Raw genomic sequence first — 14,722 nt, 5'->3', positions numbered from 1 at the left:
TGTGCCGAAGGAGCACCGCCCTCACTGATGACGAGATTCCCCTCCACTCACTGACCTCCCCACGGGGTCATTAGGGCAGATTAATTAATGTTTGTGCAGCTCTTCGTGATCCCGACACGTCAGAAGCCGGCAAGGCGTAAAGCATCCATTACCCCATCATTTAATAACCTCCCCCCCCAGGAGTCCATCCCTGCTGTTTCTCCCCTCATTCCTCTGATCCCTTTCTTCCCATTCTTCCACAGAAGGGTCTCCTCCCATCACTCCCAATGACACAGGCTGATGCTGGGAGCCCCACGCTCACTGCAGAGCCCACCTCACCCCACACCAAGGTGACCCCAAAAGGGCAGCAACCCGGCTTCGTCCAAGAACTCGGACCAAAACCCAAAGCTTTTATCCACCACCAAAGGCTCTGCTTTTGTCCCTGCATCCTAAGTGACCCCACCAGCTCGGCACATCTGCGTCCTGAGGAAGAGGAGGATGCTGCAGAGTGGTGGGATGCTGCTGCTTTGCTCTGCTCCAGGACGTGGCTGTGACGTCCACAACCCCCCCACGGCCACAGCGCTTCCAAATCCCAAACCCTGACTGCTGTCACCCCCTGTGCTCTGCTCCCAGGTGATGCCAAACGAGCTCACTGCTCATTAAGCACCTGCAGACACGGGGCTCTCCGAGGAGCACAGTGAGCTGGGAAACAGCGCCTGCACAGAGCACAGAGATCCCGACCCCGCAGCACCCCGATGGCAGAGCAGGAGAGCGCCCCACTCGCAGGGCTTCCAGTCAGGGGTTAAAATGCAGCCACTTGAGGCGTGCTCCTGGTTAATTAGGGTCAGAGCGAGGCGGAGCTGCCCTGTGATGAGCACCGGGTGTGGATCGGAGCGGAAACGCCCGCGCATCCCGGCAGCTCCTGCCCAGGGAACTCGTGGGGCCGTGAATTTCCCTCCTGCTGCTGTTTGCTCACCCTATAACTGCACCTGGGTGCTGCTTTGATCCGACCCCACAGGAAAACACAGCATCCCCAGTCCCTGTTGCCAACGCCATCCCTGTCCCCATCCCATCCCCATGAACCCAATCCCAGCCAGGCAAGGACCGAAGCGGTGTCCAAACGCCCTCCAAAGCAACACAGACAGACGCAGCCCCCAGCGCAGCCCCTCCGCACCCACTGGTGCCCCGGTGCGGGTGGGAAGAAGGGCAAAAAGGAAGAGGGGAAAAGCGGCCGCAATACCTGCGCCGATCCCGGCCGTGGCCCCGCTGCCTGCGCCCTGCCCACGCGGGTTTGTGGGACAGCCCCCGCCACACCCCGGCACCGATCCGGCCCTCCTGGCGGCTCCCCATGGGGCACCGCATCCCCCCGGCACCAGGGAAGCACAGCCCTACATCAGCTCCGAGGGGAGATGGAAGCCTCAGCACGGGGGTGAAGCTGCCCCCGTTTGGCACCAGCGCCGCGGGGAGGAGTGGGGATGGGCGCAACCCCACTGAGCCGGGGGGGCTCTCAGGTTTCGGCCCCATAGGAGAGAGGATACAAATCATCTCTTTGCTCACCAAAGCTTTGGCGTCGGGACCAGCAACCCCCAGAGCCGCACCGCAGCGCTGAGAGCTCCGTCCCAGCACAAGTCCCCACCGCTCGTTAGATTAATTGCTCACCGCAATTAACCGCAGAAACCCGGAGGCGATTAAGCAAGTGCTGGGCTGGCAGTCCATAAAGCACTCAGCGAACGCGGGAGCTCCTGAACAACGCATCCCCACGCCGAGGTTGGCACCCAAACCGACGGGCGCTGCATCCTTCCAGCCCCACTGCAGCACTGTGGGGCAGGGGAGCAGTGTGGGGGGAGGGCAGTTGTGGGGGGATGGGGATGGCAGAGCTGCAAGCTTGGGCTGTTCTGACATCCCAGCCACATCCACGGGCAGCACATTGGATAAAACACATTGCCACTGAGGTCACCTAACGGCAGATTCGTTTTTGATTTGAACTTTTTACCTTCACCTCTTTTCCTCCGTGCTGAATCAGCTCTGCTCAGCACCTGAAGTTCCTGCCCTGCGTGGGAGACGGATGGGGCTCCTCCAGGCAGTGCAAGGGGGGCAGGGGCACGAGCTGGGATGTGCCCACAGCATCACCTCCTCGCCCCCCACGGAGGCAATCAGGGAGGCAGCAATTCGAGGGATGCCCCACCAGGCCCCACGTGGAGGTAAAGCAGAGGCAGACGGGCGGCGTGCTTCTAGTCAACACCCTTTTATTAAAAACAATTACAAAAAGTGACAGGTTACAACATTTATACACAACCCAACGCCTCCGTGCGGCCACAAACCTCTGCTTTACAGCATCCCCCCCCCCTCCCAGAAGGGCTGTGGGCTCAGGGGCTGCTCGGCGCCGGGAGCCTCTGCTGTGGGGCAGCAATGACAACACGTGGCTCCAACTCTCCCCCACACCAGTTGTGCCCATCTCCTTCCCAACGAACGGGGAAGGACCCACAGCCCTCCCTCCGGGCTCTGATTGCACTGCAGAGATGCTGTGCGGCCCCCAGCAGGGCACAACCCCAACGCCATGGGGGAAAGCTGCTGCAGGAGGGCGCTGCTGCCACCAGGAGTGAAAACAAACGGGATAAACCACAGAAAGGCAAAGCAGGAGAGAAAGCTTCCCTCCCTGGTGAAGCTCTGAACTGCGTCTCCCTGGGTCTGGGTGGCCAGCGCTGCTCCCTGCAGGGATGGGAGGAGGCTGGGAGGAAAACACCCACTGTGGCTGCAGGCTGCAATGCTGCCAGGGCAGGGCGGTGTTGTGCCCTGTGAGCATCGGGGCAGCAGCAGGAGCTGCACGGCTCCAGTGGGGGGAAAAGAGGCTGGGACCCCCCCCCACTGCCAGCCAGCAGATGGAACGCAGAGCGAGCAGCCAGGGGAATCCACTGCTGTGCACAACACTGCTTTCGTCCCGGGGCGCCTGACACAACAACAAGGGAGGCTTCTGCTTTTCTGAAAGCTCCCAACATGTAAACTAGTTAGAAAAAAAAAATAAAAGAAAAAAAAAAATAGGAGCATTTTCCATCTATTGCTTTTGCTCTGGTGCGTATCGGGTCCCTGCCATCAGGGATGGAGCAGGGGGGAGTTCTGCACATGTGCACGGACCATTTGGGACCCTCCTGCACCCAGGTCCTCCCCAAAACCTTGCTCCCAAGCAGCCCAAAGCGAAGCCTGGCTGAGGGGAAGGACGGCCCATCCCAACCAGCCTGCATTCACTGCTGCCCTCCTCAGCGCAGCTCCTGCCCTGCAGCCCCCTCACATCCCTTCCTGCCGCATCCCAACCCATCGCAGCCCCGTCTCTCTGAGGTCCAGGCAATGCCTGACACCCAGCCCGGCCTGCAGTGCCAGCACTCAGCACTGCCCAGCTCTCAGCAGGGAGCTCCCTGGGCCCACCTCGCTGTGCAGCACAGTGGGTCGCCCTGGATCACAAAGGACGGCTCCATCTGCTCTCGCCACTCCCTGCTCACACAGCAGCTACAGAATCCACTTTACAGCCTCCTGCCCAGCTCTACTCCGCTTCCCACCCCTCTCCCAACACCGCAGGAAGAGAACCTGCTTTGGACTAGAAAAGCAATTTAAGTTACGTTTGGGAAAAAAGTAACAGTAACAATCTACCTTGAACTGAACCAGAAAGATCCTTCTGCACGTATCCAGCCTACCTCTACGAGCTTCTCCGAGGAACCACGGAGTTCCCTCTAGCTGTGCTGCTCAGAACCACCTTGCCATGCCTACGGGGCAACTGCTGTAGCACAGAGTACCCCTCAGGCAGAGAAAAGAGGGTCCGAGAGCCGCTATGCGGACACAGGGACCTGCAGGCAGCCAGCTGGTGCCCTCAGCTGCACCACCAGCAGCCCATGAGATACCTGCGAGTGCACGGGGAGCCTGGGGTAGCATGCTGCTGCATACGGGTGGACAGTGTTACTCTGAGCATTTATTGCACTGCTTCAAAGAGGTGGAGGAGGAACAGGAGGGAGAGAAAGCGCAGGTCATCGTTTCACTTTCGAGTCTTCTTTGATCTTCCAGATCATCAGCTCCATGCAAGCCCTGGCGTCCTCGCTGGAGTCGTGTCCTTCCACTGGGGACAGAGACAAGGAGAGCAGTTACAGCCTGTGCTGCACAGGGCAGCCTGGTCCCTGCTCCCCCACACCACCTCCCCACTGCCCTCCACACAGCAGTGCAAGCCCAGCTGTGATCACACTGAACCACAGCCATGGATTTGGAAGGGCTTCCAACGAACAACATGCGAGTGCAGGACTTGTGCCTGGCTCAAAGCAGGGCTGAAGCACTGCTTGTCCGTAGGCCGCAGGGCTCCTGCCCAGCACTGCACCTACACTGCGCTCAAGGAAGACAGACAGGTCAATGTCAGTTTGCAGGGAGAGCAAGGAAGATGTGACACGGCCCTGAGAGCCGCCTCCGGCCTCGTCACACCACTCCTCTGCCTCCCACGTAGTGCAGAGGGAAGCAGCAAGGGCTCAAAATGAAACTCTGGCACAGATGGGCCCGTTCACAACTGCCATGCAGACCAAACGGTGGGGACAGGGCCTGGGGAGAGCAGGGCAGGAGGAACAGCAGCCAGGTGGGGTGGGACACGGGGCCGTGCTCTCAGCCCCCCCTCGCTCTCACCGTTGTCCTGGATGATGCGCTTGAGGTAGTCGGCCATCAGCGTCCGGAGAGCCCGTTTGTAAGGCAGGCCCAGGCGGTGGGGAAAGACGATCGCAGTATCCACCACCGTGCCATGGATAAGCTGCAGGGAGGGAGCAGGAAAGAACCTTGTTTATTTTCCTTCTCCCCCAGGGACGGGCACTCCTTAGGATTAACCACATGAACGCAACCTTCCGGTCAACCTTTCAGCTCCACGCAGCTCTGGTGCGGAGCTCCGGCCCAACCAGTCCTGCAGGAGGCTCTGAATGAAGCAAACCCCTCGCTGCCTGTCAACTCCCAAAGCCGTGCCAGCCAGCACACGCACGCCCTCACAGCCCTGCCTGCCTGCACACTGAGCAGCAGATGCACAGCGCTGCTTCGGATCGGCAGCTCAAATCCAAGACAGGTTTATCCTCGGTGCCACAGCCTGGAGGAGCCAGCAGAGCCCTGAGGTGCGAGAGGGAAATCTGCACACCTGACCCGAGCTCTGCCATCCTCAACACGTGGCTCAGCCAATCTCATCCTTTCCCTCGACTCTTCCCAGCGCCAGCTAACACAGCAAGACAGTTCCTGACCCCCTCAGTAACAGTTCCATCGCCCAGCTCTGCCAGTGCCTGCGAACAGCTGCAGCCTAACAGAAACAACCTGCAGCCTAACAGAAACAACCTGCAGCCTAACAGAAACAACCTGCAGCCTAACAGAAACAACCTGCAGCCTAACAGAAACAACCTGCAGCCTAACAGAAACAACCTGCTACGGCTCTTCGGAGTGTAGAACTGCCAACATTATGGATAATCTCCCTCAGACTGCAGTCAAGTTTGGCACCCACCCAGGCGCGCAACGATAATTACTTATGTAGATCAGGAAGACCGAGGAAGCAGGATAATACAGCTTGAAATGAAAATGGAAATGCTATCACCATTTGGAGCTTGCCACGGCCATTAGTGAGATGTCGACTTTACTGCCACAGCCTTCAGACATTACGACTCGACGTGGCACTGCCTGTCACACTGCTGCATCGCTCACAGCTTCGTCCTCTTGGCAGAGCCCTTTGTGCTGGGAGAAAGCCATGCTTCTGTAAGGCCAACGCAGTCACCTCGTGCTGATAGATTTGTAAATAATTTCTTTTTACGACGGCGATGAATCCTCTGAGAGGCCGGGGTAAAGGGTGCCACTGAGAGGTAAAGCACTTTGCATCCATTAAAACCTCCTGCTTCCGAACCAGCGCTGTGGGCTGGCGGTCACAGCTTGGCCACAAAGCTGTGTGATAAAGGATGGCTGGATGAAGGCCCACGAGCACCGACTGCACGTTGGTTCCTGCTGCTGCATGATTTCCTCAGTGACCCCAGCCAAGCCCCCTAGGATCTGTGCTCTGAACGCAGCCCTCCCTACAGGACAGCAGAGATGTGTGGACTAGACTGACGCAGGCAGGAAGCAAGAGAGCTGAAAGGTCAAAGCAGCTTGATCAAAGAACGCCACAAATCCTAGCAAACAAGGCAAAGAACTTCATGGGCGTTTTAAAATCAAGTGCAAAGGCAACAAAGAGACCTGAACTGCTTCTACAACAGTTGCTGTGGACACCCAGAGGGCACAGCAGACCCCTGAGCCTGCCCAGATCCCAGCTGAGCACAACGTCAGGCAAAGGGCGCTGGCACCAAGAGGAGTCTTGGCTAAACAGATGTGGCTGAATGACAGAAGATTGAAGCTCAGTCCTTCAAGCCAGCCCTGCTCTGTTCACCTCTCCAACGGATGTCTGTCCTCCTGGGGACGGTCACTGGAGCTGTGCTGAGCTCACAAGTGACACACAAGACAAATCCTCCACTCCTCCATCTTCCCACCAGCTCAGAGACAAGACAGACCCCTGAGTCCTCCAGTTTGGAGACAAACATCTCCTAGTAACAGTCACAGCAGTCATGAAGGTGGGGAAGAACCAGAGGGAGACTCAAATGCAAAACATGCAGATTACCTTTAGTGCAAATAAATCGCTCTCCAAGCTGTGCCCTATCAATATGGTGTCTGCACTGAACATGTTCAGCAGGACGGCTTGGACATCCCGCAGGGTGATGCTAGTGTTCTCCAGGTCCTCCTCTGTCACACCTGAGAACCTGCAGTGCAAAAACAGAGAGGAGGGCTTCACTCACTGAAGGACCCAAACGGTTCCAGCCATTAGGAAGTGGAGGTCATGGGATTTTCAGCCAAGTGCTCAGAGGAATTCCCCTCAGGTTACTGATGCTGGCCCCCAGAAAGCTGTCCTCACCTGGTGTTGTAGTCCACCACCTTGGTGTCTGGTTTGACAAAGGTGTCATACACCACTTTCAGGTCAGAGTTGATCACCGTTACTCTCGTCAGCTCCAGTCCCTGCTTAGTGTAGCACTGCAAGCAAGAAAGCAGACATGAAAATAAACGTGTGCCGAGCTCAGCACGGGGCTCACAGTGCTGCTGAAGTGCTGCAGCTCCCAAAACACAGCACACCTAGGCCAGCCAGCAGCCTATGCTCGATGTAAACCAACTGGCTACCACTTCTCAAGGGTACACGTGGTCCTCAAAGGAAGCAGACACTGCCAAAACTACTAAGAGCTAATTTCAACGTAAATTTAACATAAACCTCTGTGATTTAGAGTCCACAGAAAGGAGAGAAGGTGGCAGAGGAGAAAAGCTTTCCTTCTAACACAGCCTTCACCCAAAAGCCTCATTTTGTGCCTGTGCTGCTGATTGGGGACCCACCATCTCACAGTCTAACGCGAAGATCCCGGGGTAACCATCAGTCGTAGGCAACTTCTCAAAAGTCTTCACAAAGCCATCAAGGCTCTCCTTCCGCCCATCGTGGACATGTTGCTTGAAGGAAAAACAAAGGAGAAGCGTGTTGGAGGAAGGAAGGGGCAAGAAACCAAAAACTCATTTTCAGAAGAGCCATCTGCTTAAAGAAAGCCATTTTTTACAAGTGATTCTGAAGGTTAATGAGGATTAAGGGCTGCCTAGCAGCGGGTCTGAGAAGTTCCCCATAAAAGCAGCTTGACCAGGTGCAAACCTGGTTCCTAAGTGAGATCAGAGCTAGAGGCATCCCACAAACAGCTCACATAGCAGCACTGCATCTCGTGCCTAAGCACGAGGAGATGGCAGGAGCTTTCAGTTCAGGGCAGCATGGCTGGGGAAGGCTCACACCGTGTTACTGCAGGGATCTGCTCTAACTGCTGGCTCCTGGCTCAGCTCGTGGCTGCAGGATTCTCCCATCAAACATCCCTGTCCAAGCATTAGTGGCAGCCACATCACAGCCCACAGACGGCAGGAGAAACCAGGATAACAAAATGGCAGAAGACATCAATGCGTGCCTACAAATAAAAGCCACTGTATTCCAAAAGCAGGCAGCTCACAGAGAACGGAGCTACTGCCAAGCGGTGCTCAGTGCAACCAACAAGGAGCGTTTCCAACCACTTCTAAGCATCCCTGCTAGAGCTCTCAGGTCAGTAATGCTTCAGCCTGGGAAAGATCCTTGTGCTACCAGGAAAACTCAGGCAGCGGTTTCACCAACGGCGTGAGCCTCTGCAGGGCTGAGCTGCTGCCTCAAGAGCTGCTCCTGCTCCGTGCACAGCCGCAGGTCACACATCACACTCAGCCTGTCCTGCTGTTCTGCCCCACCACAAGGAAGCAGGAACGCTCAGCAGAGCGCAGGGCAGAGGCCGTTGCTGCCCTTTTGCCCACTTAGGTGGTTTCAGGTCAGGTGGAATTGCTGCACCACACCCCGCAGCGCCGTGCCCTCTGCTTCACTCCCCAGCAGCCTGATTGTTCTGCAGGTTTTGTTTATGCCCACATCTCAGTGCTGTGGGGTGTAATCACAGCGTGTGCTCAGCCTCCCCCTTCCTGCTTCTCGATCAGCTCAGCCTGCAAGCAAGCAAACCACACTCGGCAATGCCTGAGGATGAAGGCTGCACAGGACAAACTGGGGCAGCAGAGCTGAAACCTGTTGGCAGAGAGGTAACCAAAAGTGGGGACGTGCCTCATTTTTGCACTGGTTATTACTGTGGGCACCCCCAGAGTCCAGAGAACTGCATCACTGGAAGCCAATGAGGCAGCTGGACCACGTCGAGCTGATCTCTGCCTGCACCCAAAGCCAGCAATGCTCAGAGGCTGCAGGAGCAAGAAGCTACACTCAGCAATTCTGCATCTGTGCCCATGAATCTGATTGTTTCGATGAACAAATGAGTAGAGCACACCACCAGGCCAACGAATAGTAACCATTTACTTCCCCTCCAGCTTCACCTCTTCCCTCTCTCTGCACTGTAACCAAGCAGCGAAAGAAAAAAAATCACAAAATCACAAAATTAGGTGTTTTTCTACAACAGTTGATGTTCTACAACTGCCCAGTTCTTCACCACTGAGAAGGGAGAAAAGTTGTTTCTGCTCTTCAGACCTGAGAAGGAAACAGACTTGGTGCAACAAAGAGCAGCAGGCAGCAGCTCCCAGCTCAGCTGCTCCGTGCACAGCTCCCTCCTGCCACCTCCTGCCACACTCCTTAACTGCAGCACGACCCAACCAAGCAGGGAGTCATTCTCAAACACAACGCTCTTCTATGGCCAGCTGTGTGCATCCAGGAACTCAGAGCAGTTTCTCACTGTAATCAATTGCTTTTTCAATGCCCTCCTCCAAAGCTGAATGATGCTGTGCTCCCTGGGAGCCCCAGCATCCCACAATCTCATGGCATATTCCCATCCTGAGCAGGCTGGGGACTCGGACTTTCAGTTTCCTGAAGGATTCAATTTGGATGAGAAAGCCAAGAAAGGCAGAATGCAGCAGGCTGTGGCAGCACAACAACGAGGAGGCAGATGTGAGAGGATGGCTGCACCCCGGAGCACTGGTGGCATGCTTCATTGAGTCAGAGGCTATTAGAGAGATTGTATGTTTCTTAAAAGGCCATGAGGTTTTATGGGCTACAACAGCCACGTAAAAACATGCAGAGAAGTCATGTTTTATAACCTCATCAATTTCTCTCGACTTCCCTGCTGGGTATTTGTGAATGCTGATTAAAAAGAGATCCTAATTCCAAATGGAAAAGGAAAAGAAGTGGCGGTGTGTGTGATCCCCTCCACGCTTCAGGCTGGGCAGGGCAGGCGTTTAGAGCCCGTGTGCTGACTGTTCTTTCTATTCTGATAAGCCTGGAATTTCACCCTACAGCTCCCTTCCCAGCCCCAGCTCCTGGCACAGCAATAAGGGCACACAGCTCTCCACAACCTGCAGGCCACTTTGCTGGCCCTGTACCACCCAGGGACTTCCAAACCACAGCACAGCAAAATGCAAAGGTGCCAGGCTGGTGTCTAATGAAAGGCACTGTGCAAAGGTGTCCCAGCCACCACTCAGCTCCATCAAAGGGCCAAAACTCCGGTCCTGAGCAGGTTTTCCACTCTGCTTTCTAAGGCTGTGATCTTTTCCCCACCTTAAGAAGGGAAGCAGTGCCTGGGACACCACAGACTGCTTGGGAAAGTTCCTCCCCTCGACACAACAAAGGACGTGTGGCATATGGAAAACTGGGAGAGGATTGGGCCTGCAGCAGGTGGTTACAGGGCACTGGGATGGGGGGAAAAAACAAAATAAAGGGAAAAAGGTTTTGGCACTCTGAAACTGAGTGAGTCCTTCAAAGGAATTTCCTTATTTCTCACTTTTTCCTTGTTTCCCTGAAGAAGGCTGGATCCAAGCTTTTGCTGGGAGATTCAAAACATGTTTACATTTCGCTTGGAAAAGTGCTAAAAAAAATTGCATTTGTAAAATGGAAACCACCTCAGCTCCACACAGCTGCGATCCTCCCTCCTGCCAAACATTTAATTTTCCTACCTTTGTGAAGCAAAAGACATTTAAGAAGTGCTTGCTGCCCCTCCACACCCCCAAGGGAATCCACCACCACCGTATGCAGAGGACAAATGTCACTGAGAATCAAAAAGGTGCTGCTCAACAACTCACCTTAGCAACCTGGCAGCCTGCTGAACCCACAGCTCCTGAGCAGCAGCTGTAATGAGTTTCCCATCCACCCGGCACTGAAAGAGCAAGAGCTAAGAGTCAAAGAGAAAAGTCCCCTCAACAAGACCTAAACTTTAGCTCCCCAGTGGGGAGGTGTCCCGGATGAGCACAGAAACAATAATTTATCAAGCAGAAGGGGAAAATTAAGTATGGATTCATGGTCAGCAACCTAAGGGGCTTAAGATCCACTGACCATGGATGCTTTGGCAGAAAACTACAGAGTTCACTCAAACTAGGCTAGCAGCTTGCTGCAAAGGAGTTGATCCCAGACCATTAAGCCCCATCAGGCAATGAGGCCTTGAGCTCTCAGGTCTCCTAGCAGAGACCTTATTCCTCAAAAGACACAGGCAGTTTGTTGTTCCCTTCATCTTTTTCTTTTTTTTTTTAAAGCTGAAATAACCACCTCTGTCCCACTCTCACATCTCAGGGACTCTTCCACTACTCCTCAGCAGCTCTTTGCAAGCCTGTGCCACCCAGTGACAAAACCAGGAACTGCCACGACCTGCGAGCGAGGAGCTCCAGAGCCACAAAACGCTCCACAGCGACTCCAGCCCCAGACATTTGGGGATGCAGAGCACATCCAGCACGCAGCTCAGCCCTCCCTGACAGATGTACCTCTCTGCTTGCGCAGCCTCCCCCAGTGATGGACGCACTCCTCCTTGCGGATGCAGCTTCCAGAGGCTGAGACCATGTACTCAGTGCCACAGCGACAGCAAATCCTGCACGAGGCTTCAAGGGAAGAGAGAACTCAGTCAGGTTGCTGCAAATCCTGTACCTGCCCAACGTGGCCAAAGCACCAGTGGATCCATCCTGCTCCTCAAAGCCCCGCAGCTCACTGGAAGAGGTGAATACTGCTGATTAAAAGGATGCCAAAGATGGATTCTCAAACTCCCACGAAGACACAGCGATTCCTCTAAAATGCAGCCCAGCACAATTCACCCCAAACCACTTCTCAGAGCCAAAAGTAAAACTGCCTGCTGGCTTTGACACGTAACATTTGCTCCAACAGTTCACACTTGCTGTGTTGCTTCTCCATCCTCAGCAAATCACGCTGTGCTCCAACACAGTTATTTCAAGAACCAGGATAAATAAGTAAGTCTGGACACTGGAGCTCGTGAGGCCTGGTTTCCAGGGGGCTGTGACACTGCCAAGTGATGTTCAGTGGGTACAGCTCCTCTGCTAGGATTCCCTACAACACACAGCACAGTGCAGCCCTCCAAGTGGGGACTTCTCCCTCCTGCCACCTGCACTCTCAGTAGTGCCCACAATTCAAAGAAGGGAAATGCAAAACACCCCAGACAAGGAGGTGTCTGTCGTGCACCTGCTTTCCCAGCAACTCCCCGAGTTGCAGCACACTGCTGCTCTGCACAACACCTGTCTGGTCCATCCTCACCTGCTGACCGTGGTCACAGCATTAGCAGACTGGTTAGAAAGAAGAAAAAACTCAAAAGTCCTAAAATATCTGTAGGAAATCAGAGAAGCAGAACCAGCAACACGATCTCAGCCTGCCAGCTGCTGTACACAGCCGCAGCTGAAGAGAAGGGCTCACACAAATGCAGTACTTAACAGTGTTAATGTAAGAGAGCTTTCATAAAGGTTGCTTCAGCAACCACAGGACAAATGTAGACACAAGGTGTTAACATGGATGAGCACTTAACACACTTCAGCAATGTCTCTCCAAAGAGATGCTCAGAGGAGCCTGACGAGGCACCTCACAATGCACACTATGTATGTATTTTATCCCTCCTGCATCACCGTCTGCCCCATTCAGCTTTTGAGAAGCATCAGTCCTGCTGCAGGATATCAGAAAATTCAGACAGAGGATCCCACCCTGCCCAGGGGAAGCCTGGCAAATGCTTTGTCTGGTTGCCAAAAGGGCTCTTGGAAACCACTTTGCTCAGCACTGCACAACAACCACACCAAAACCGTGCAGCCAAAGCAGCACAGCACGACCCAGACTGGTGCTGCTCTGTGGCACCATCACAGCAAGCTGTGTGCAGAGACCCAAAAAAATCATTGCCAGGAAGAGGAGAGCATCACCAGGTGCTGACCAGGAGCTTCTCCTCCCCAGCACCATAACAGGGCTGGAGTCTAAGTGAAAAATCCTAAAAATCCCTGGCTGAACAGCTGCACAACACGTGGCAACACGAGCAAAGGCAGCTCCATGCTGAGAGCAGAACATCTCCATACAAAGAGACGTGCTGCACGAAGGACAGGCGCCTCCCTGCACCTGAGACACAGGCAGCAGGGAGTGCAGAATGAAGCAGCCCAGCTTACAGTCAGTGCTCTTCTTCTCTTCTGCTGTGAAGAGGACGGCACGGCCTGGTTTCTCCGGGTGAGGCATGGGGTAACCATTCTCCTTCAGCTGCTCCTCAGTCATGAGATACTCCTTCAGCCGACGGTACAGGGCAGCTCCTGCAGGCATCAAACACAACCATGAAGCCACACCACAGAAGCAGGTGCTGTTTTCTCTTCAGCTTTTCTGCCTCACCAATGCACCTGGTAGGAACTCCCCCGATTCACGCTTTACTTTCAACTGCCCTTGTTCAGTATTGACAGTGGCACAAGCTGACTGCCACCTCTCCCAACAACCAGCACTAGGTTGGGCTATCTGGAAAGCAGGACTGAAATCCCTCCCAAGGGCCCCATCTTCAGGCACAAGGGAACAAGGGAAGCCTCATGCCTGTAATGTTCCCCGTGCTTTAACTGATCGTTTGTAACACAGCCCACAGAATACTCCTCAAAGGCTGCCCACAGCTAGCTAAAAAACTCCTTATCAGAAGCTTTTTCCTGCTGCTGATTTCTGACTGTTTCACTCCACAGAGCAGCTGTAACTTCTCTGCTCGATAGCTCTTCTTTCAGTGCTGTTAAACCCCTCCAATATTGCTGTGCACCCTTTGATGTAGCTTAGATGAGCTATAGGGCCCTTTCAAGCTTTCCTCACGTCAATTCCTTCTGCTCCGTGGCATCCCTGTCTCTTCTCTGATCTCCTCAGCAATTTGCCCATATCTCTTGGCAGCCTGAATACCCATAAACAATTTGACCCAAAGTGAACAACGCTTGTGGCACAATCCTTTGGCTGCTACGTGACCTTACTGTGACATTCCTAAATGTGAAAATGAGCCCTGCAGAGCAGATGGAGATATCAGTGCGTTTGCCTTTCATCTGAGGGGCACAAGACAAAGTAATCCTTCAGGGGAGGAAAGTTAAAGTAAAATCGAAATAGAAAAAAAAGCCACGGGTCAGTAATACCCAAAACACAAGAGGCAGTTCTGAACAGCTCCCAACACTACATCAAAGCCACACGGCCAACATCAGCAAACCCACAGCCCAGAGCAGGGAAGCCAGAAAGGTGCTAACCAGCACCTCATACCTCACAACTCAGCCCCCCCAGGTAAATCAAAGCTCTTCATGCATCACAAGGTCCTGCTCTTCCCACTCAGCATGCTGTACCTCCAGCTAGAATTCCCAGCTGACAGCTTTGCAGGAGCAGGGTCTTACCTGTCAAATCCTCTGCTTTCAAGCTCCCTGACCGGTTTAGGGTGAAGCTGGTCTTAGCAGCAAGCTTCCCTCCCAGCACAGCTTCGTGGGACACCACCTTCTTGTTACTTGTTTCTGCAGCGACAAGAGGGAAGAAGCAGAACAGGACAGAGATGAAATATTCAGATGCAACTCTGGAAGAGCGAGTGGTTTCAGCCCTCCAGTTTTGGGCACAGCACACAGGCAAACAGAGGACTGCATCTATCCTCTCGCATTCCCTGCTCCAGAAATGAGTCTGTGTGCAGTGGTGCACTGTTCCTAGCTTTCTCCAGCACTACAGGGAGATTTCTGCTTGCACTCTCAGCCCGCTGCAACTTTTTAAGGGCAGAGGAGGACGTTTTTTACAGCTCCCCAGGAGGCTCTGGGAGCTCCACCTGCTGACTGCAAGCACCAAGCTGCCATCCTGAGTGAGAGCACAGAGAGGGGCTGAGCACCGACACAACTCGACCCATCTGCAGTGAGCAGCTTTGTTGGGTGCCCACAGGCCAGACTCCCACACCGCATCTTTCACCTTCCTTCAGAAAGGCCT

At 54.3% G+C, this 14,722-nt stretch overlaps 1 protein-coding gene across 6 annotated transcripts in view; it reads right to left on the bottom strand.

Moving 5' to 3' along the window:
• Positions 1–2,208: 2,208 nt before the first annotated feature.
• The window catches only part of REXO1 (RNA exonuclease 1 homolog), a 33,397-nt gene continuing 20,883 nt past the window's right edge, over positions 2,209–14,722 (bottom strand). Inside the window, exons 8-16 of one of the 6 annotated variants that reach the window (XM_052702746.1) lie at positions 14,155–14,268; positions 12,931–13,068; positions 11,269–11,382; positions 10,597–10,670; positions 7,372–7,482; positions 6,905–7,020; positions 6,614–6,752; positions 4,630–4,750; positions 2,209–4,081 (exon numbers count right to left, since the gene is read on the bottom strand). In XM_052702746.1, coding sequence (XP_052558706.1) covers positions 3,993–4,081; positions 4,630–4,750; positions 6,614–6,752; positions 6,905–7,020; positions 7,372–7,482; positions 10,597–10,670; positions 11,269–11,382; positions 12,931–13,068; positions 14,155–14,268 — 1,016 coding nt within the window. In that variant the 3' untranslated portion in view covers positions 2,209–3,992. The other 5 variants (XR_008210944.1, XR_008210945.1, XR_008210946.1 and 2 more) reach the window with 5 other exon arrangements.

Source organism: Tympanuchus pallidicinctus, unplaced genomic scaffold (genome assembly GCF_026119805.1).
Source record: "Tympanuchus pallidicinctus isolate F22 unplaced genomic scaffold, pur_lepc_1.0 scaffold46, whole genome shotgun sequence".
Classification (NCBI taxonomy): Eukaryota; Metazoa; Chordata; class Aves; order Galliformes; family Phasianidae; genus Tympanuchus; species Tympanuchus pallidicinctus.
This window is presented reverse-complemented; position numbering and strand designations above follow the sequence as displayed.